The 23,230-nt window shown below is 35.0% G+C and overlaps 2 protein-coding genes across 15 annotated transcripts in view; one reads left to right on the forward strand and one right to left on the reverse strand.

The window, feature by feature from the left end:
• The first annotated feature begins 636 nt into the window (after window positions 1-636).
• On the forward strand, window positions 637-10,515 carry LOC128989758 (26S proteasome non-ATPase regulatory subunit 9-like). Its single transcript, XM_054411793.1, has 4 exons — window positions 637-1,034; window positions 3,795-3,894; window positions 4,083-4,258; window positions 10,150-10,515. The coding sequence occupies exons 1-4, from the start codon at window positions 906-908 to the stop codon at window positions 10,387-10,389; spliced, it is 645 nt and encodes a 214-aa protein (XP_054267768.1). The 5' UTR covers window positions 637-905; the 3' UTR covers window positions 10,390-10,515.
• A 2,781-nt stretch (window positions 10,516-13,296) lies between these two features.
• LOC128988409 (sodium/hydrogen exchanger 6-like) overlaps window positions 13,297-23,230 on the reverse strand; it is a 51,476-nt gene continuing 41,542 nt past the window's right edge. For 8 of the 14 annotated variants that reach the window (XR_008490378.1, XM_054409671.1, XM_054409665.1 and 5 more), the window contains one exon: window positions 13,297-16,472. Coding sequence is in view for 1 of the 14 variants with exons in the window: in XM_054409665.1 (XP_054265640.1) it covers window positions 16,407-16,472 (66 nt within the window). In the remaining 13 variants the exon portion in view is untranslated. The remainder of the gene's footprint in view (window positions 16,473-23,230) is intronic. The other 6 variants (XR_008490377.1, XR_008490375.1, XM_054409667.1 and 3 more) reach the window with 5 other exon arrangements.

The raw sequence follows: 23,230 nt of genomic DNA on the forward strand, positions 1-23,230 counted from the left end.
TGACCTGACCCCATTGACGGACATAAAGCCACTTCATAAACTAAGACCATAGATAAAACTAAGACTTAAACGCTGGGTTTGTTATATTAATGTCTCAAAATAGCGTAAAATACGCTAATTTCTCATTTTTTTTAATTTCCCCCGGACCCCCCCCCCTCCATGCTGGGGGGTATTCCATACACCCCAGGCCCACCACCGGTGTGCCACCCCTGTTTCAAGTACGCTCTTGCCCCCCCCCCCTAGTTTTGATCCTGGAGGAGTATGTTTTATCTATGATCCTAGGTACGCCCTTGTGCTAATTGCTACATTTGTGTTTTTTAACACCATAATAAAGAAATCTTATATTACTATAGTATCTCGTGATAGCTAACAAATTAGTGCTGAATATTGAATAGTAATAAAATCTGTAATATTTGTATGTAATAATTAAAGCAATGCATTATGAATTTAAAAACTATAAAACCATCTAAGAAAGTGATCAAGTGATATCTATAATCATTGCTCAGTATCTCTTTGTAGCCATTTCAGTGTGTTGGCAAACGTGATAATATAGAAATCGAAATCAAAATAAACAGAAGATCAGCTGTTTTTTTCACTTCTGTGTTGTTCTGTCCGTCATCGCGATCAAACGTCATCTCCACTCGGCACTCATCATCATCCATGTTGATGTCGATCGTTCATTGATATTGTTTATTTTATCGTTTGTGTTCGTTTGAGTGTTGTCTTATATGTTTATTAGTTAATGGTTAATGGAATTAGCCCTAAAATAGATGGTAAAGCACTTTATTTGTCTGAACCAGCCTAACACATAAAAAATTATGGTATTGCATTAAATCTCCTAAATTTTCTAGTTAATTATAGCCTAATTAATTTACTTACTCTAACTAGTCAGATTGCAAATTGAAATGGTTGGCTTTGACAAAATGTCCAGTTCAGTTCGTAATTCAGAAATGAGAAAAGAGGTGCTAGATTTGATGTCAGAAAAAAACAAAATTGAAGCAGAGATCAAGCAATTCCATGACATTCTTTCTTGTGTAAGTATCTAGCCAATTGTATTTACCAATGCAATAGGCCTACAGTAACTTAATTACCCTTTTGAGAAACTACCTTGTTCGGCCTACAGTAGGGCCTACTTAACTTAAAGAAAAAATCTATTAGCATACAAGGCCTAATTAAGTTACTGTTAAAAGATAACAGGTGTTTAGTGCATTTCCTATCAAACTCGCACTTAACTTATACAGTAAACTCTGACCCAATCCGGAGACAGTTTGGGTACACTTCCATATCTGTTGGCACTAATATCGAATGAGTACTTTTTATCGATATATCGAACAATCGATATATCGATAAAAAGTACTCATTTGATAGTTTGGTTAGGTTATATATCGATTAATCGATATATCGATAAAAAGTACTCATTCGATATAATAAGTACTCATTCGATATTAGTGCCAACAGATATGGAAGTGTACCCGACAGTTTATTTAAGCTGAGCTATCCCAACGGCTAAGCCACACATTAGTCACCTCCATATGGGTATTTATTCTGTATAGGTGCCTCCAAACGAATTTTTAATTTTGATATCTTACTTTATAGTTTTTTACCTCCTGAATCCAAATACAGTAGACCCCCTCTTAACCGACCTCGTATTAACCGATAATTGGATTATCCGCCTTTGATCGTAAAATAATACAGTTTGTTTTAACCGACCTTGCTTTGAGAGCAGCTCGTTTTAACCGCCGCTTTCTAGGAATCTCGGCATTTCCGCTCCCACGCTCGGCGATGAGAACTGAACCATACGCTTATCTCCACAGGATATGACTAACAATAAGTTATTTTGTGATGATCACAAAAAATATAGCATAGCCTATTGTCAGTTTGTCATCATCGTTCGTAGCTCGAGCACATCTGATCTGATTTGTTATCTGTGCGGCAAATTTATAACATCATAAAGTGCGTTACGATTTTCAGAACTGATTATCTTATCGCTTGAGTAAACAAACAACGCAACTTGTATGGGGGGTAGGGAAGGGGTGTTAACAACTCCAAGGTCAAGATAGTTTTTGTGCCTCGAGCCTCCAGTGAGAGGCTATAAATAAACGTCCTGTCTTGTAACAAAATGGTCGCTTGTATCTTTAATGACGACAAAAGGTTCTTTACTGTATTACGATGTATTTGGAAAGCATTAATTAATACATTACAGTAGTAAAGTTATTAAAATAGGAATTTTATTGACTCTTGCCTAGTATTATAATATATTCACTGAAAGTAGGTCTATTTGACTTAACCGTGTTTTGTGTTTATTTGTGACATTTCTATCAATATGAAAAAGGAGATAAGAGTAGTTTATTTTATAAATAATGCAAGTATGACTTCAAAATAATGATTATAATTCCAGATGAATAGCACTTCATTATGTTATGATTTTAGGGATTGGCCGTTTTATCCGACCTTTTGAATCATCCGACCTAGGTCCGGTCCCATTAGGGTCGGTTAACACGTTGACTGCGCGTGCCGACTTTAGTCGGCGTCGCCAGCGCTCCCAGGTGGCGCGCGCCGACTACAGTCGGCACCAGACCAACAGTAATATATTGAGTCAGTGTGAGCTTAGCCTCAGACGGAGACGTTATAATCGTTGCCAGCCTGCCAGCTTAGAATGCGAGCTTTACTTTGGTGTAGGTTGGTACTAAAATTTCCCGTAAAATCCCGTCTGGCAATGCTTTTGTCCTGGTTTCGGGGATTTTTTCTCTTCAACCCACATTACAAAGACACTGGATACGGATCCATGCAGTGCTGCTACCTTTGGGTGTTTTAGTGAACTACATCCACTCTCGGGGTAACGCAGCACAGTCACCACTGCTCTTTTGTGATTCGTCAGACTGAAATATTTGAATGCCAATTGCGTTCGCTGATTCGGTTGCGCGCCGGGGCTTCGCCCGCCACTGGGGAGCGCCTGTAAAGTCGGCGCGCGCAGTCAACGTGTTAAGAGGGGGTCTACTGTATACCATTATTTTTCACCGCTGATGAATATTTCTCAATATATCGCCGTAAAAACATACTTAACATTACGATAAACAAGATAGGATGGATAACATTTTAAGTGATTCTGTAGTCAAATAACTTAATGTTCTCTATAATAGGAATTTCGTCACATTATGGAGATATAGATGGACTGGTGGACTAATTACATGTACTTAGTTCTTATTTAGGCATGTCAGGGTGGTAGGTGGTGCTGTGTATGTGAATTGGTGACTGCATTAAGTGAAAGTTAGGTTAGATTAGGAAGGTAAAGTTTAGGTTATAATGTATTAAGTTGTTAGTTTACCGGTATGTCGCCTGCAGACTGTTTTTGTAAAATTAAAATCCTGAGAAAAACACTTCAAATTACTTTTTTTTTTAAATGCTTGCATTTTTCAAAGGATAATCTGGGAAATTTTTGGGCCTTGAGGATGAAACTATTTGAGTAAGTTACCTAAAACAGAAGACATACCGGTAGCATTTAAATAAGCGGTTTGTATTGTCTGATGTCTGGTGATTCAAGGTTGGTGGCATGATGAGAATTTGGTCATGGTTGCCGTTAAAACCAATAACACATAAAATGAGGGGCGATGATTGATGAACCACAAAATGAATAAGTCAGTTGACATAACTCACAATTATGTGATATGTGCAGCGACACCAGACGACTTAAATGTACCTTGAGGTAGCCCATTGTATTTAAACTGTTGTACCTTGCCTGGATCTAATAAACATGTATCTTGCATTTGTTGGCTAACATTATAATATCCTTACAGAATAACATTGGTATGCATGAGCCATTGGTGGACAGAGAAGGATTTCCCAGAAACGACATTGATGTGTACCAAGTGAGGACTGCTCGTCACAAAATTATTTGTAAGTACAATCCAAGCCTACTGCTCAGCAGTGAACAAAATCATTCTTATTGTAGCACAGCTAAACTTGGTAATAGAGAAGTCAAAAGTATAGGCTACTAACAAGTAAAATTTAATGTCATACTTGAAAATTTCAGCTGTAAAGCCCATAGGCATTTAGTTTACATCTTAACATGACGCACATTACAGGTCTGCAGAATGACCATCGAGAAGTCATGGTGAAGATAGAGGCCGGCCTCCACAAGCTACATGGAGCCGGAGCAGAGGCCGAGTCCCAGGTGGGTGACCAGCAGATGGAAACTGAGTGGACGGAACCCTTCGCCAAGGTCACTCTGGTGACTGCCAGCTCCCCAGCCGACATGTGTGTAAGTATAACCTTTCAAAGTCAAAGTCAAAACATTCTTTATTCATTGTTTTGTAGCGTAAGTACATTGAACATTTAAGTTTAAGTTAAGTTAAGTAAGTACTTTGACTATTTAAGATTTTAAGAAGGGATTTTATAGAAATACACATCCCAAAGCTGTAGTAAGTTTGAAAATAAAAATACAGAGTTCACTGATTTCAATAACTTATGTATGTCTGTAAAATATGTCAACTTTTCAACCAAACCAAATTGAGAGTACAACTCATTATAAGCTGGAGCATTTTTTATGTCTCTTCAACTATCACAGTAAATAATAACCCCGCTGTAGCAAACCTGCAGACTTGGTGAATGTCCATTTACCTGGCTGGATGTCCACTAAAACCCTTAAGATTGTCAGATTGATTTTCTATTAAAATAACATAAATCGTAATGATTACGTAGGTTTGCTCCTACTAGAAAGTAATGAGGTTCATTTTATTGAAATGTTGATAGCTTTTTAAAATAAATAAATTAAAACGCATCCAGAAATTGAAAAATATTACCTATGTTTTAGAGCCAAAAGATTGGGAAAACCTATTTGTACCTTAAACCCTGTTACCATAATACTATCATAAATGTAGGTCTGCAAGTTTGTACCAAATTTTATGTAAATCTGATAATTTTTTATGAGTTATCGTGCCAACAGACACATACACATTACTATGCTATGTGACGATGTTGTCTTGCAACCCACTTATGAACACAAAATATGAACAAACTTTGTCACGTTATTCACCATGTCAAAAGAAACAAAAAGTGTTAGCCTACATAACATGTGCCCTATATCATTCCATTTAAGGTTTATCGGTCTGTATGTGTTTTTTACAAAGAAGTTCATAGCTCCTCAACGGTCTGAGCTACAATGTTAAGATTCTGCAAAAATGTTCATTTTGTCAGCTGCTACCTTTGTGAACAAATTAACGAAACCTGTTAATAGCTAAACAATTTTGGGTATCTATATATTAATACGCAAGCAGGTTTCTTTTCACAGTCATAACTCGATAACGGATTTTAACGTTTGAGATGTCAAATTAAAGGTATTTTCATGTAGGTGTGCAAATACGTCTCAGAATATTAAGAAAGGGCATCACTTAAGTACACTTAAGGGCTAAAGTTTGGAAGGCGGCGCTATCTGTTGACATTTGATCAAACTCATTTACCTTTGTTTACAAATAACATATGGACGTAGTTTGAAATAGTTTTTAAGGTTAACCACAGACTTCCAGAGCAAAGCTGGAATTTATATTTTGTTTCAATCAGATAACTAAGTCTGGCTCATAATGAAGAGTTTTCTATCAATACTAGACAACAAATTGTTTAAGAATAAACATTTGATAAATATTTAATTCTTTTTGTCTATGGTTAAATTGATTTACCTAACATAGTATTTTACTGATTATCATGTAGTTCGATTTAATGAATTGAATGTTTAAAAGTAATTATTCACAGGGCAGTTACATTACCATATTGTCACGTGATTTACAATGTGTATCAAAATTCCAATTCCTTTATAGTGTTTTCTGTCGTTTGGTTAACTTTCTTATTTCATTTCAATTTAAAATCAAATGCCGCCAGTAGGCTACGACAAAGAACTGTGAGTGGCTGGAGGGAACGCGAACATGACCTTTGCATCAACCTCTCAATTGAACATTTGATGGGTACATAGTGGTAAGTACCACTGTTGTGATAGTCCAATCTCCGACAAATGAACGTTAAATGTTTACATTGTAGTGGCTTACTTATTTTTAAGCAAGAAAATGCTGCCCAAGACAGTTAAGTTTTTACTCTTTGTTTCCATAAATGAAAGGTTCAATTACCTCATTTATGCAATTCACCTGAAGGTATCTTCAGATTGTTATTGGAAACGCCCAATCTGAAAATAGGACTGTGAGACTTATATCCAGAAATTATTGTATAAAGTTCGTCAATTAAATTCTGCCTTTACCATGCTCAGCTTTGAAGCTCATTAAGATGAGAAAGCTCCATAGGGGATCTACAATTTTAAGATCGGTGACATGTTTTACCACCGAGTGGGTCCTCTAATTCCTCAAGAAGATGATGATCCTGAATACGCACAGATATATAAGTAAGTAGGACAATGTCACTAGAACACAAAGGAGAATTAAGCACAATTCAAACGAAAAAATCGATGAAAATATATGCGGAAAATAGGGTCATAATGCAAAACCCATATGCAAATCTTTGAAGACTGTGGCAGGCATTATTTAGGGACGAGAGCTCCGTGGAGTCAAGTGAGATTCTTATGTACATAATAAGAGACAGAAGAAGTGTCTTCCCTCGGTACAATGGTGCTACCTGTGTAGGTGTCGCAGCAATTTTTAAAGCTGAAAACAAAGCACCACCTGGCCAATAGTTTTTTCCAACACTAATAATGTTGAAGGCGTATCCATTCTAGATCTGTTGTTAAATCCACTTGCTTAACTCTTACGTTCCCAACCGGAGACTTGGGTTAGGGCCCCTAATTTAAACACGCCTAAAACAGAACACATCAAAGAAATAATTTAACAATGCTAGAATAAGAGTAGCGATGGTTGGCGTCAAGAGAGGAATTCTACATTAGGTCAAAAGTTCACTTTACAGTGTGTGGTTGACATCTACGTGCTCATAGAGTGCACCCGCCTACTATACATAAGAGATAACCAAAGCAGTATGAGAGTGAATGTAAATTTAAATATTGTAGATTACTTTTATATTTTTAACATCATAATATTTTTATATTTCTATAATCAGTGATATAAATTATTTTAGAGTGACTCTTTGATAAAGGTCTTGCTTGCTGTTTATGTTTTTGTTCATTTTTTTTAATACAAGTTTAGTTTTGCTCGATTTCGAGCAACGGGTTATCTAGTTTTAAATATTATATGCCAAATTCCACAAAAAACCATAAATTTAACAAAAATGGTAGAAAAAGTGCTTTTTTAAGAGCGTCAATTGCTGAATTAGCAATGAAGTTAAATGAGGAAATCTTGGTCAAAAATTCAAGCTCTTATGGCTAATCGGTTGGTTGCAATTGACAAATGCCCTGGTGTTAGACCGGTGGGTATAGGAGAAGTGCTCCGCCGTATCTTAGCAAAATGCATAATTCTTGCAGCTGGTGATGAAGTTATTGAAATATGTGGCACTGATCAACTCTTTGTAGGATTAAAAGCAGGAATTGAAGGTGCGATACATTTCATGAGAGACCAATATGAAGAAAAACGACAAACTGAAGAAGACAGCTGCATGATAATGGTTGATGCTGACAATGCCTTCAACAGGATAAACAGAGTTCATGCGTTATGGCAGGCAAGAATTAAATGGCCAAGGGCTGCACGATTCATTTTCAACTCATACCAGAGAAAGGCTGCACTAATTATAAGGAAGTAAAAAAACAATTGAATAGCAGAGAAGGCGTTACTCAGGGAGACCCATTATCCATGATATTATATGGATTAGCCACTTTGCCGTTAATTAATGAATTAAAAACCATCACAGATACAAACCAAGTATGGTATGAGGATGACTCCATGTGAAGGAAAACTTTGCAATGTGATGAAATGGTGGGAGAAATTGGGCCTAAATATGGTTACTACCCACAAGCTCACAAAACCCGTTTAATTAATGGATCTGAACCATCAACATTAGACTTATCCAACATATCAGGATTAAAGATTGTTACTGGGAGTAGTTATTTAGGAGGATTTATTGAATGTGACAAAACTGAAAAAGATGTCTTTTTGAAAAGTGGAATAGTCATTTGGTAAGTCTGGCGAATGTAGCTGAAAAATACCCACAATCTGCACACACTGTTGCCACAAAATCCATACAAGCTAAATTGAATTTTTTTCAAAGAGTTGTTGAAAGTGAAGACATTAATTTTCATCCAATAAAAAACTTAATAGAACAAAACCTATTTCCTGCTTTATTTGGCTCTCACCTAAACCAAGATGAACAAAAAATATTACATCTGCAAGTAAAAAAATGGAGGAATTGGTTTAGTTGATCCTACTGCTCAGGGAAAAGCATTGGTCCGAGCTTCAAAGAGATGTTGTAAATTCATCATAGACTCCCTTAAAACTAAGAGGAAAATAAATATGCAAGAATATGAAGAACATTTGATTATCTCAAAAAAGGAATTGAAAGAGGAGAGAAGATTAGAAGAAGAAAACATCTTGAAATCGACTATTCAAAATCTTCCTCTAAAACAACAAAAAATTATCTTGCGAGGAGCAAATACTAAAGCGAAACACAGTGGATGGCTGTCATGCATTCCTCTGAAAAAACTCAACTTAGATCTTTCTCCAAACTGGAGTTCAGAGATGCTCTTGCATTAAGATATGGGAAAACTCCTATACACCTGCCCTCTTCATGTGATGGCTGTGGCAAAAACTTCAATATGGAACATGCCCTTAACTGTCGCACAGGTGGTTTGATAATAAAAAGACATAATGATTACCCTTGGAAGCTTGATGGAGCTAGCATGGGGAAACTGTGTTCGAGAACCAATGATCTCTGAGCAAGGGTCATTTGATACTGCAGCACTAAAAGCAGACTTGGCTTGTAGGGGTGTATGGGAGGTTCAGACGGAAGCATTATTCGATGTACGTGTCGTTGACACTGATGCTCCATCGTACTTGAACCTCCCATACGAAAAAGTGTTGGAGAATGCAGAAAGAGAGAAGAAGAGGAAATAAACAATAACAGAAACCAGAAATGCATCTTTTACCCCAATAGTCACGTCTGTGGACGGAATGCTGGGCAAAGAGTTTCAGACCTTGCTCAGAGCAATGGCAGAACGCCTAACAGAAAAATGGAAGAAACCTTACAGTTTAGTGATGAACTGGATAAGGGTAAAAACCATCTGTGCGACGTTAAGGGCCAGCAGCATGTGTCTAAGGAGGACAAGGAAGAATTGGAGGACCCTTAGAGAGTTTGAAGATGGGGCTGGAGTACCAGTTATTTATTAATTTAAATAGCAAATGTTTTATTATTTTTCCATGTCAAAATTGTAATATAACTTATTATATTAAAGTGTTTTGGTCTAGTAAAAAAAATATCCCGTGATACATAAAACTTTAAAAATTGTAAATGCAGATTTTAATAATATGTTATAGGCTAAGCTTAGTTTTGACAAAGCAACAGAGAAATTAATGTCTCAGTTATTCCATAGATAAAACATACTCCCCCAAGTAGATTTCTCATCCTTATGCAACAGCTGAAGACAATTTTATTGTTAGTTCTGTACGGTTTATGTAGAGGTCGTGTTTTGTTTACAATTTGTTTCCAGTTATTACAGTCATTTAAAACCTCGTTTAACCAAATAATACGATCTTATTATAAACAATAACTTGTCTCCTAGTTATATAACCAAACAGTAAAGCACAAATCAAGAAATTAACCCTAAAATAATAGAAACAAAATTTTGTCGACACTAGCGCCCAGTGTCACCGTACATGAACTAGACACGAAAAACGTGCTTCAAAATTTACAATGGGATGACAAGTCTTCTACTTGTGTTGGTTAGTCTATGGTTATTCTTTGTCCAAACTAAGCTTTTAAGATATCATTGCAATCTGCATAAAATTTACTGAGTTTTCTGCCTAAATATTTTGTTATTCAAAGGAATGTTTAGCTAAAAATTTCAAGTATGAATCAAACAAATTAGGCAAACTATAAAATTACAAAACTAAAATTTGAAAAAATTTGAATTGCTGTCTTGGTTGAGCACTTGCATAGTTTTCTGTTAATCACATAGGTAGTGTTAATATTTTATGGATCTGTTACTCACCACGATCCTTATGATAAAATGATTAAACTCCCTGAAACCATCCTAAACTAACAGTGCTTTTACAGGGACTCCAAGTGAACGATCTACTGCTGGAGTTTGGTTCAGTGAACAAAGGTAACTTCAGGTCCATGCAGGATGTGGCTTCAGTGGTGCGGCACTCGGTGGGTCGACGTGTGGCTGTAGTTTTGCGCAGAGAAGGAAGACATTCGGCCATCACTCTGGACCTTGTACCTCAGTCGTGGGCCGGCCAGGGTCTCCTAGGATGCAAGATAGAACCTGTGCAAAGTGACTTAGTCGAGCGATGAGTGTTTAATTTGGTGACCAGGTTATGTTTGTGAGAGAACATTTTTTTTCTGAGCTGCATATTTTAGTTTCAATTTAAAATTGTATTACTGAATGTTAAATTATAAAAAAAAGGTTTTTGAAATGTTTTCTTTTGTGTTGTACTCAAATTTGGTACCTTAAAGAATTTTTTCTTCTTTTCACCTTAAATTTTCGTCCAATGGGCCTCAATGGGAACTTATCAAGCAGTGCAAGAGGTGAGCTGTCCAAAGTCCGCTAATCTGGATGTCTGGCTAACCTTTACCACCTATTTTATAACAAGGTAACTGTATTTTAATTGAAACAAAGCCAAATGTTCTAAAATACGTCAGTGTGTCCAGCTGACTGGAAAATCGGGAGTTGTATATGAATTTTGTATAGAACTGGGGAATTTGGAATAGTCGCCAATAGCCCAGCTAATGTCCATTCCTGAACATTATTCCATTACTTTTTGTTTTGAGGTTGTCTTGTAGTTTGAAGAACTCAATCACGGTTGATCATCATGGATATTTCTACCATCTCAGAAGACGACCACGACGTGATCATAAAAAATAATCACTACAGTACACTATTTTTGACGCAATTGTAATGAATTTCTGGCTAATTCAAACAATCTGGTAACCTGAACATAGTCTTGTTTCAATGATATTGGATTGGTCGGAGTGGGACTCAGTTCTAATAAGTTTAAAGGGCAGCACCAATATACAAACCAGTGACTATATCGCCCCCCTTGGTTTCACAGTCCATCTTACAGCCACCTACTCACAATATATTTGTAGCATTAAAAAGATGTTCAAAATCCCCCTACCGTATATCAAGGCTTTGCTTTGCCTTACTGTTATTCCAGTGAATCAACTAGCTGGCTCATAAGGTAAAAAAAAAGTTAACTTTGCTGAAGCTACAAGGCATTTCATCCGAATTTGTCGAGTGACTGCACACAAACCAATTAAGTTTTTTTATTGATAGACCAAGGAACCTGATACAGTAAAACCTCTTTAATCCGAACTAATTGGGACCGGGGGTAGTTCAGACCATTGAATAGTTCGGATTACAGAACATATTGTTGTTTTTACATAACAATAGTTAGAGAAGAGTGAAAATTACCTTATAAAGTAAAATACAGTGTTTATTAAATACAGTGGTAAACATAGGGTACGAACAGTACTGTATATTACAATTAAAATAATTATGGTGCGTATATCAATAAATACATTATACAATAAAGAACTACTGTACTGTGTATAGAGTACAGAAATGAGGCGTTCGGATTAGTGGACGTTCGGATTACAGGGGTTCGGATTAAAGAGGTTCTACTGTAAATGCCTCTATATAGTCCGTCTGCCAATAAGAGAAAGAATTTGGTAAGAGGATTGTTTTCTTACCAAGAGTTGTCCTTCTCACCCCAGAGAGCTCTTCACAATCAAAGAGCAGGTGAACAGCTGTTTCCTCTAACCTACCGCAATTCCTACAAAGTGAAACGCCATCATACAATACAAACCCATACATTGCAGATGTTTTCTCAACCAACCATGTTTGGTTATCAATTACACTGTGTGTCTAATTCTTTGCCTATCCAGTCTCAAATTGTCTGAAGTAACCCACTTTGATGGTGTGTGAAAAGTAAGCTTACTTACTTTGAGAAGGAGCATTTCAGCCGAACGTTTACCATAAAAATAATTTACTACCTTAATAATACCTTTAAAATTGCTTATCACCATCTTCAATTTAATTTACTAACTCTAGCCTCCTGGGTATATGATATTGTATTGATGCCCATCCGAAACCACATGAAGCTTCAAGGCCTACGGTTTGCATGTGAGGTGCTATGGGCCCGAGGGATAATGGCACCCCTCTCCACCTACCTCGTGGGAAAATGTTTCTCTTTCTTATTCCCCCAACCCAAAAAAAAACGAAAAATCAATTTAAAAAAAACTCTGTTTTGATTGAGATTCGTCTCTCTTGGCCCTTATAAACTAAATAGTGCAACCCCCATTCCTGTAAAAATTACGGTTCAAAGTGAATGCAACTTTTGTGATTTTACCTATTAAATATCATAGTTGTGTTTTCTATTATCAATCTCTCATCGCTTACCTATGATGAAGGTTGACAAGCTAATGGGAGAAAGTATATATCGGTAAAATTGCTGACAAGGCTTTAGAGTAATGGTTCTCATCAAATAGAAGTTTTAATTTTTCTATTGACATTTGTATTTTGAACTGCATAATATTTCACTTTTTCAAATAGATGGTAAAAATAAAGGTCTAACAGTTTTACAAAGATGTCTCATCACTGTATATTTTCATTTCATTATACAATATACATAAATTCAATTCGTAACATTTATAATCTGCATCCTTACAGTTTTTAGATTGATCCGACTAGAATATATGATTAAAATCATAGGTACTTATTTGCTTAAGGAAGGCCAGAGGTTAGGTTTCCTATGAGGACCTGTGCTTCGGCATTCCTCAAACAGAAAAGTGCCTTACATACTCTCCCATGACAAAATCATGTATTTGAGCACATTAGCACAAAGCACAAACTCGAGTAAAGAACAAACAGCAACATACAGAACTCATTGTTCAATACATTAACAGGTTCTATAACACTAGGCAACTTAAAACCTCTAATATTACATAACATATTTATAACAAAACTTACTTTGTAAGTATCTAAATAATATTCCAATGCAATACTATACAATTTTGCAAGATTCGTTATTTTGGGTAAAATAGACATCACAGCAAATCAACTACTACTCACAGCAGTTCCTTCTTAGATTAACACAAAATCATTCCCAGGTACTTTATCACAAATTCCACAACCAAACAAAATGTGTCAGGACGATGAATCAAAGTTATGGTTTTATGATAAGAATTTGTATTTACCAATTTACTTAAGCGTCAAAAATTATTATAATTAAAGAATACTTCATAGAAAGAATAGGCCTGCACTCAATATACTGTAGAGACAAAAAGGATCTTGTGAACCAGTTTTAGGACAAGAGCACTTTCATACACAGTTAACTTTTTATAGCACATTTTTAATCAAGCTCCATTTTATGCATTTTGTGCATTTTTTAACTCTGAACACTTGAAATAAGAAACATTTAATGTCTCTTTAACACAAAATCTACAATAACGTGTTATTGTTGTAATAAGGTTCTTATTAAACTGAAATAAGAAGTTTTGAGTTACGGTGGACTCGTGCTTAATCAATGCAGAAGTGAACCTTTTTGAAAAAAAGTGAAGTAGATTTTATGATATAGCTTTTTCACAGTACCATAATATCCCTATTTTTGTTTTTTTAAAACACTAATGGTTTGAAGTTTTAAACCGGTGTTTAGTCATAGTTCCACCGAGTTAGTTTAAATTAAATAATAACTTTTAAGTGCACAACTTAATTTTTAAATTCTAGTGTTTAAAACTATATTTCACCTTTTTAACAATACATATTAGAACCCTAAGATTTATTTTCTGGTGCAGGAAGAAGACTCTTAAATCACTTAATACTAGATCAATACTCAAATTCCTTGTATCACATAACATTAACACACTAATATTTATGTGGAAAATACTATGTTAAACAACTATAACAGAGATAGGTATATTGTTTAGATATTTTATGGCCATTAATAAAACCCTTCAGAAGTGTATACATGGTTAAAAGTGATTTATTAAAAATATCAGTGCTTCACTTGCAGAAGGTTGAATATAAATTGAAACACTTTCAGGTTTAGATTTCAAAAGATTTTCAGTCTTTAAGAAAAAAAAAAACAAAGGCAGTTAGGAAATACTATGTTACGATTAATGGCTAGAAAAGTCATTGATCAAAACATTTTTACTGGCACGAAAGTTGGACATGATAAATGGGAAATATCATTCAAAACCAAAATAGTTACTGTCAATAGTAGCTTCTGGACTAAAGCCTAAAACACACACTATGTTATATCATCACTGATAGATTTGTTACTTTCACCGCTTATAAAATGTTTTAAGTAACATTAAATCAAGACAAAATGCAGTAAAATACTAACCGACAGCTAACAATATACTAGGCCCATGTTTTTACGAAATTATTTAGACAAATTCCAAATACCAGTACATGAAGAAAATCTGTGTGGGTAATAGATCTAAGAATGTAAAACTACTTTTAGTTCAATTAAATGTTAATAAAATTGCATTTTCTGATAAGACTATTAATGTGTGGAAAACACCATAGTCAATGGTATTACGCTGGTTCTAAATGTTTTATTATGTAAATTTTACGTATCATTATCCAACCAAAAAAATATATAAAACTACTAACCATGTAGGCTTATGTGTTTATTAATTTAAAAAAAAATGACTGATTTAGTAAAAAATAGTGGTTTTGGTCAGTCATTTTACCATTACAGAAATGCCTTAGGGAACTTGCAATGATCTTGATACTTGTGTCTATATTTTATTCAACACAGTTGTACTACAACAACTATACAATGCCAGTTTAAACTTAGTGTAGATAATCATATGTGTTTGAGATTGTGAACCATTGCTTTACTGAATATAATGAATATCCAGATTCATCAACAGCAGTATATCAGCTGATAGTGGAAGGAAAGTTGTATAGAAGTTGGTACAATCACAGCGAACGTTACGTGTGTGTTCTAGGCCTAAGCTAACTATTACACAAGATATTCAAAACCAATGAACACTCAAAGATTATTGGATACATAATAATTTAGGATACAATAAAATAGTTTTACCCCACACTACACTGTTTTAACAAATCTTCCCACGCAAGGATTTAGTCGAGAAAACAGCTTTTTGCCGCCAGCTAAATCAAATGGAGTTTCATCCACGTACTACTGTACTTTAATGAGTTTTTACCGGACACTAACAAGCTGATTATATTTGGCAATGTGTGGTTATAAACAAAAACATAACCTCTCTTAGAGGTCATGAGTAGCGATTGTTAGTCCTTTAGTCCGTGGTAATATATAAGGATTTGTACAGATGTTTTATTGTTAAGTTAGCTTAGAGTAGTATGGGGTAAAATATCGTACATCACTCGTCCAAAATGTGTTTAACGCACTCGTATGGTAATCCCGCACTCAACTTTGTCTACCACAGGAACGACCACACTCATCCGTACACCTATTTTCAGGACTAGTAACGTAATATACTATTGTAACAGTTCTAACTTCAGTAATCAGGGTAAAGCTGATGAACTGATAAGAGTACAGACTTCAGAAGTCAACACTTAGTTCACTAATAAGGTACGTGTAAAGCTGTAGTAGTTCAAAATACTATTTAAAAAGCAAATGTATATATTAAGACTCTTAAAGTGTTTTATTAGCCTATTTATTATAGTACTGTATTTTTCAAACCTTGGTTCTAGCCCGGAATTATTTTACACATCACTTTAGGCTAGGTCTAGAGATTCGCGGCATTGTCAGTTGGATGAAATCCATTGGGAGAATGGCTGGATTTGAATCGGGGACCCGCGCTCTATGACTAGACCAGCTTGCTGTATAGTATCATATTGGCACATTAACCTTGAACAGTTTGGTTACTGAGATAGCCAGATTACTTTTAGAGGTTTGATTTTTTTTTCTAAAAGCATTTGAAAACTTGTTACAGCAAAAAAAGAAAGGCCGGCTTTGATACAAAAAAAATAGCGCTTTGTAACATTATTTTTTCTGATTCCTTAAGGGAAAATTTCACTAAGCAAATCAGAAGAGTGAAATAATTAGTACGTACTATACCAGATCTGTAGCACTTAAAAATTTGTATGTGCTGATATCATATTTCAAATGAATAATTTATCTTTGAGTGCACATCAGTTTTACAAACAAAGATATAATATGATCCTATAATTAAGTACTCTTTAGATAAGTTTGCTCTAAACCAAGTGCTACTTAAACTAATATCAATAAACTTAACACCTACAACTATGTACAAGTCAGGAATATAAAATATACAAACAACTCAACAAAAAAGGCAAACAACTAACAATACATTCATAAGAGAGTGGCCGGTGATCCCGAGAACCTTACGTCGAGAGGCAGATTGTTGTTGCAAAACACCTGCAAAAACAAACTTTAGTTTTACGTTTATCTGGAAAAGAGTAAATAAGAATTTGACCCAAATTTACAGTTACAGGAAATTCACCATTTTTAGAATCCTACCTCTCACCTAAATCATAAATACCTTTCACTACCTAATGCACTAATAAGATATTGTACACACAATAAGAAACATTTAGGTGTTTAAGTAATAAGTATATCAAAAGTTATTTCGTTCACTAAGGTTTACAACCATAATTTTTAATAATTGAAATTGGAAAATAAGTATTGAAAACAACATCAATATTTATCTTATTTCATTACATATATAAGTTAAAAATATGATGTATCAAGTTTTATTATTTTAGTGAGACAATTTTTAATAGTGGCAAGCATTCCCAAGCAAGCTGACTAATCATTTCAAAGTGTGAACTACTAAAAGTCATGCAATTAAAAATCTAACCAAGCATAATGTGCAATTTTTTATTCATATTTGAACTTCCTCAGTAAGCATAGAAAAAAAAATAGTGGCAAAATGGCATGTTCCTAGAGTCAAAATAACTCAACACAGTTAAAAACACCCTCCCTATCAGCTGTTTTGTAGTAATTAGTGTGGTGAGGGATGAAACTACTAAACTAAGTAGTACCATAGACTAAGAGCCTTATTATGCGCGGCCACTCAAGTGGCGCGCGACCGCGACTGCTCAAAGGCCACTTTTAGTGGGCCATTTTATCATATGGAGCTTATTAAGCGACGCGACTGCGGTGGCGAGGTACGCGACAGTCGCCACGACTGGCCACTCCAGTCGCGCACCCTTGCTACTAGTCCCGAGCTCACGCGACTGTCGCGTCACCAGCAGGCCATGTTATGTTATGTGGTTTTCTTTTCCGAGTCGGTTCGGCTCTTCTACCTGACCAATGTTCATAAATTTGGTCTTAAATTCACGAACAGATTTGCCACCAAGCATCATCATTCATGTATCTACTGTATCACTCGACTAAAAAGACACATCAGATTGTTTATCAAATTCTTACTTCAATTAAAGCCGTATCTCGCCAGTTCTGATTACATTATCCTCAGATGTTTTGGCTATATGTTTTTATCTAAGAACATTCAGTGAAATGTCAGCATTAATTTTGAGCTATTAATAATTAAGATCGGACGTATACGCTACTGAATCACGAATCAACAATAATAATTATTATTTTAACATTTAAATCTGCAATTGCACTTACGTAACTCCAATTTTAGTTATTCTACATGTTTTGGTCTTAAAATAGGCCTACCCCTCAAAACAAAGGCTTTCATTCGAGATGTTAACCATTTGAATCAGTTAAGTTCAAGATACTAGCTGTATTATTACTCAATTATTACCATTATTGTGAATACAATGTTGACCCGAGCAACGCCGAGTTTTGCTGCTAATATTGTATTAATATTATGATTAAATCAAATCAAAACCATTATAATATTTAATTTAAGGTAAGTGCTAGCCTCTCCTTAGCTGAAATAAAATTATTCATTTTCCTATGCAATACGGATAAGTCGCCTTATATACTTCCTAAAAGGTTATAAAAAGAACGTTTCGTCTCCCGGAAACAACCAAAATACATCTTGTCGTAATCTCTGAATCAATCAATCAATAAAATCTTTATTCAATATTAGTACTCTGTACATAGAATGGTGTCAATATTAATGAATACTAAGATACATTATAACTAAGATTATAACTAATACTAAGGCTGTCAAAAAAAAAGAAATAGTTATATGCATGAAAAGAAAAACAGAACTAAAAACTTTCTTTACACGTCATTTTTACATGGGAATTCGGAGAAAGAATATAATGTTAAATCAATAAGATATTTTTTTAGTTGATTTTTGAATTTATTAATATTTTTCTCAGATTTAATGGCTTTTGGTAACATATTATAAAATTTTGACCCCATATACATTGGCTTTTTTTCATAAAATCCAAGTTTATGTTTGTCAACGCCAATTCTATTCCTGAATCTTGTATTATAATTATGAGTATCTCCAACAAAATGAAGTTGGTCCTGACGGTTTTTCACAGAAATTATAGTTTCATAAATGTACATTGCATATACAGTCATGATACCAATTAAAAAAAAAGAGTTTTACCGATTCATTATAATTTAATTTTAATATAATCTGAATTGATTGTTCCTGAATTTTTAGTATTTTGTTCAAATTTTGAATGGAAGTTGCCCCATATAATGAAAGACCAAAGGCGATATTTGAATGAATATAGGCGAAATACACTATTTTCAGAGTCTCTGTTGAACAAATTTTTGAGAGCCTCCTTAGGCCGGGGCCACACGACGCGGATCATCCGCGCGGACGGACCACGCGGATGATCCGCGTGGTGCGACAACACATTGAATCAAATGAGAGTGGCCACACGGGGCGATCCTAAGCCGCCTGGGCGGATTGTCCGCGCCATGTCGCGGATTGTCCGCGCGATCATAAGCCGCGTTGGAGGGGATGACACATGTAGTCTTATGAGAGTGGCCACACGATACGGATTGTCCGCGCGGTTGGAGCTCATTTTCAAGCATTTGTAGTGGGTTTTTTTTAGTTTGTGCTTGTGCATTTCGGTTTATAGGTGTAAAATGTTCGATACAGACAAATCAATAGAACTTGTTAAAGATAACGTGGGATTTCTCATGTTGTACATTTCTCATGAGTATCTTCCTTAGTTATATGCGGTCAAAGCAATTGAAGTAGTTCGTCAAACGATGCTATCTTACTTCTTCATACTTCTTTTCTTCATCTTTGACCAGCAGTTGCTGGATAGATTGAGTCGATACTAACTAAACTAATATTTAGAACTATGCAGTCCATCGTCACAAAGAAAAATAAAAACTTAAACTTGAATTTACTGTTTGAATATTTACAGATTGGCGGCAGGATTTATGGTTTTTTGACCTCTTCAAAAAATTCTTCAATAGAGAAGAGAGGTGTTTTTTTCAGCCATTTTTCAATTGTTCGCTTAAACTTGCGGGGATCAAGATCCTTGGTACTAGCTGGCAATGCATTATATAGTTTCATTGCTAGTATTGGGAAACAGTTTTTCTTCTTACTTAGCCTACAGAATGGCACATCGAGTTGGTCTTTACCTCTGGTGTTGTAGGAGTGATGTTCTGCTCGTTTCGTAAGGGACAAGTTGTTCTCTTTAATGTAGGTCAAACTGAGCAAGACATACTGACTACATGCGATAGTAACAAAACAGACTCCGAACTATGGTTTCGCATGTGCTTTTAAAAGGTTTGGAACACAAATGGTTTATCGGTTATGAAATGATGGACCCAATGATTTTGGTTTGCCTTAGGCTCTAGCTCACCATACGCTTCTTGTGCACAAACTAACATACGTGTTTCTTCCATGACTACAACGAGAACGAGTGAATTAAACCATGTTAGAATCTCAGTACGTAGGCTGGGAAACCTCAACCGGAAGCGGTTCATCCGCTCCGTGTGGCCGGGACATCGTCGCGCGGCTTATGATCGTACGATCATAAGCCGCGCGGACGATCCGCCACGTGTGGCCCCGGCCTTAGTGCATATACCCCAGAGTTTAATTTAGAAACTAGATTATTGACATGGCTGTTCCAAGACAAGTTGCTGTCTATAGTTAATCCTAAAAATTTTGATTCATACACCTTCTCTAATTCAGTTTCATTTAGAATGATGGTAGGTGACAGCATATTTTTATTATTTTGATAAGTTTTGAATTCAATGAAATTTGTTTTAGCAGAGTTTAGTACTAAACTATTATTTTGGAAAAACTGATTTAAAAGAGCCAGGTTTGAAAATGATGACAACTCAACCTCCTCAATAGAGTGCCCATTTATTTGAAGATTAGCGTCATCAGCATAAAGACATAAGCTATAATTATTATGTAATTTTGGCATGTCTTTTATGTAGCATGTGAATAACAAAGGTCCTAATATGGACCCTTGAGGAACACCTCTTATTACCTGTTTAAGAGTGGATTTGTATTTGAGCAATCTATTGTTATTTAAATTTAAAATTTCTACAAACTGTTGTCGGTTACATAAATATGTACTAAGCCAATTATATTCTTTCCCTTCAATCCCAAACAATTTCAATTTATGTAATAAAGTCCCATGATTAATGCTATCAAAGGCTTTACTCAAGTCCATAAATATGCCTACAACTTTCTTGCCTCTATCAACTGAGTCGATCACAGATTCAATAAACTCTGTTGCTGCAGTTACCACTGACCTTCCTTTACGATAACCATGCTGGCAACAATCAAACAACTTGTTAGTTTCAAGGTACTCAATTAGCTGGTTCGCAACAACTCTTTCAAAAATTTTTGAAAATATAGTGATTAGAGCAATTGGTCTAAAATTATCAACTTCTGATGACTTCCCTTTTTTAAAAATTGGTTTAATTTTTGTTATTTTCAATATTTGTGGAAAAATTCCAGTTATCAATGATGAATTGATCAAAAATGTAATGGGTTTAATCAATACTTCTTTTGCTTTTTTAATTATTGGTCCAGGAACTTCATCATACCCTGTGCTAAAACTATTTTTGAGATTGCTTATTATTTTATCGGTTTCTTTTTCATTTATTTCCCTAAACTTAAATTTTTTAGCTGTATATTTTTTATCATTTTTGTTTTCATTGGTGTGAAGTTTATTTTGTGATTGACTTACAAAAAAGTTATTAAAAAGTTCACAAATTTGTTGAGGATTGCTTACTATTGAACCTTGGTGGTTAAGCTCTATGTTGTGTGTTACAACTTTAGAATTGTTACCCACCTCTGAATTTATGATCTTCCATGATGTTTTAATTATATTTGTAGATTTTTTTATTTTATTCTCATAAAAGGATTTTTTATGACTACTCAATGTAGTTTTGTATGATTTAAACTTACTTTTGGTTGCTATTCTCTTTTGGTCCGAAGCTGAATTTCTGTAGCTCTTAGTTTCCATCAGTAAGTTTTTATATTTGTTTTTTAGCTCATTTGTGAACCAGGGTTTTTTATCAAGATACTCTCTAACACTTGTAACCGGAAAATTATTATTAAAATGAAACATAAAGATGTCATAAAAGGTACTAAACTTTGATTCATTTGGAGTATAGTACAGTTCAAACCAATTCTCACACTTTAAATCCTGGATAAATTGTTTAATGTTATCATCAGTAAACTTTCTTTTTTTCATAAATACTATTCTAGGTTGTTTTTTATACATTTTACTCTTATTTATTATTTTTATCAATTGTGCATCATGGTCTGACAGCATTGTGTTATATCCTTCAACTTGAACCTCTGACCGACTCAAGTTTGTGAATACATTATCGATAGCTGATTTTGAATAAGCTGTAATTCTAGTAGGAAAATCTATTAAATGTATCATTTTGAACTGTCCTAACAAATTATAAAGTTTTCTTGATTCAACAGAAATTGTTTCAGCCATGGTATTTATGTTTACATCACCTACTACCAATATGTTTCTGTACATTGAGTGAACTATATTATATCTAAAAAATTTCTTAATTTTTCCAAGAACAAAGACAAATTAGCTGCTATTGGAGATCTGTAAATACCTGCTATAAGTATTTTATCTTTATTAAGTTTTAATTCTACAAGAGATAGCTCAAAAGTTTGTTCTATTAATAGTTCTTGTACTGAAGGTAAGCTTAATTCTTTTATGTTAAATCCATTTTTTGTAAGAATAGCAACCCCACCACCAAATTTATTCTTCCTGCAAAAAAATGACTTTACTTGATAATTAAGAATATTTAACCGTTTTAATTCCTGTTCAGCCATTTTATGTTCAGTGATCACCACCACTTCGGCTGGAATCTCTTCAAGTGTAATTTCTAGTGCTTCAATTTTACAGGGCAGTGAATTAATATTTTGATGGAAAATTCTTATTATTTTATTTTTGTCCTGATCATTGGTTATGTTTGGCATGGTATGTACTGATCTCCCCTTTACATTGCCGTTCTGTTTGCCCGAGGATCTAAAAAACTGACATGATTTCTCAACAAGTTACCATTGTTATTTAAACAGTTATCTACATTATTTACATTACTTATATTACTTATGTTTAACGCTCCACTTTCCCTATCCACACACATACTCTGCTTTAGTGCCTCACTAAATGTGAGGTCGCCTGGCACTAGCACAACACTTCCATTTTCGATTGAGGATGTATCTGGTGTTGAGAGGACATCTACTTGTGGTATAATTGGCTGGTTAACAGACGCCTCCGTTTGGACAGTGGTCTGAGTTTCAATGCAGTTAACTGATGCTGGCGGTTTGAATGGGGGTGACTCATCTGGTTGTTCATTGAAGAGTCTTCTTAGTAGTTCTAAAAATTCTTTGTGTGATAACCCTTTTTGTAAAACTCTGAATGATTTTTGGAAATACGAAACCACAGTCACTTTAGCGTTGAAATCATCATATAAAAACTGAAAACCGGACTTTTAGTAACGGATTTCCTCCCAATACTTTTGTTTTGTCTACGTTTACGACGCTTAAGTGAAAGTAAATAAATATTTCAGCTTCTTTACTTATTTACTCTGACAAACTACATGTATGTCTGTAAAAAAGCCGGTCAGACGCGTGACCTCGCCACACCTGTCGCTACCCCAAGCGACTGGCAGTCGCGGTCGCGAGCGACTTGAGTGGCCGCGCATAATAAGGCTCTAAGCAACACAAGTAGACTCCTCATCCCATTGTAAATTTTGAAGCTTGTTTTTCGTGTCTAGTTCATGTA

The sequence above is a fragment of the Macrosteles quadrilineatus genome, unplaced genomic scaffold (genome assembly GCF_028750875.1).
Source record: "Macrosteles quadrilineatus isolate MER2022 unplaced genomic scaffold, UCM_ALF_1.0 Scaffold_3__2_contigs__length_128488019, whole genome shotgun sequence".
NCBI lineage: Eukaryota > Metazoa > Arthropoda > Insecta > Hemiptera > Cicadellidae > Macrosteles > Macrosteles quadrilineatus.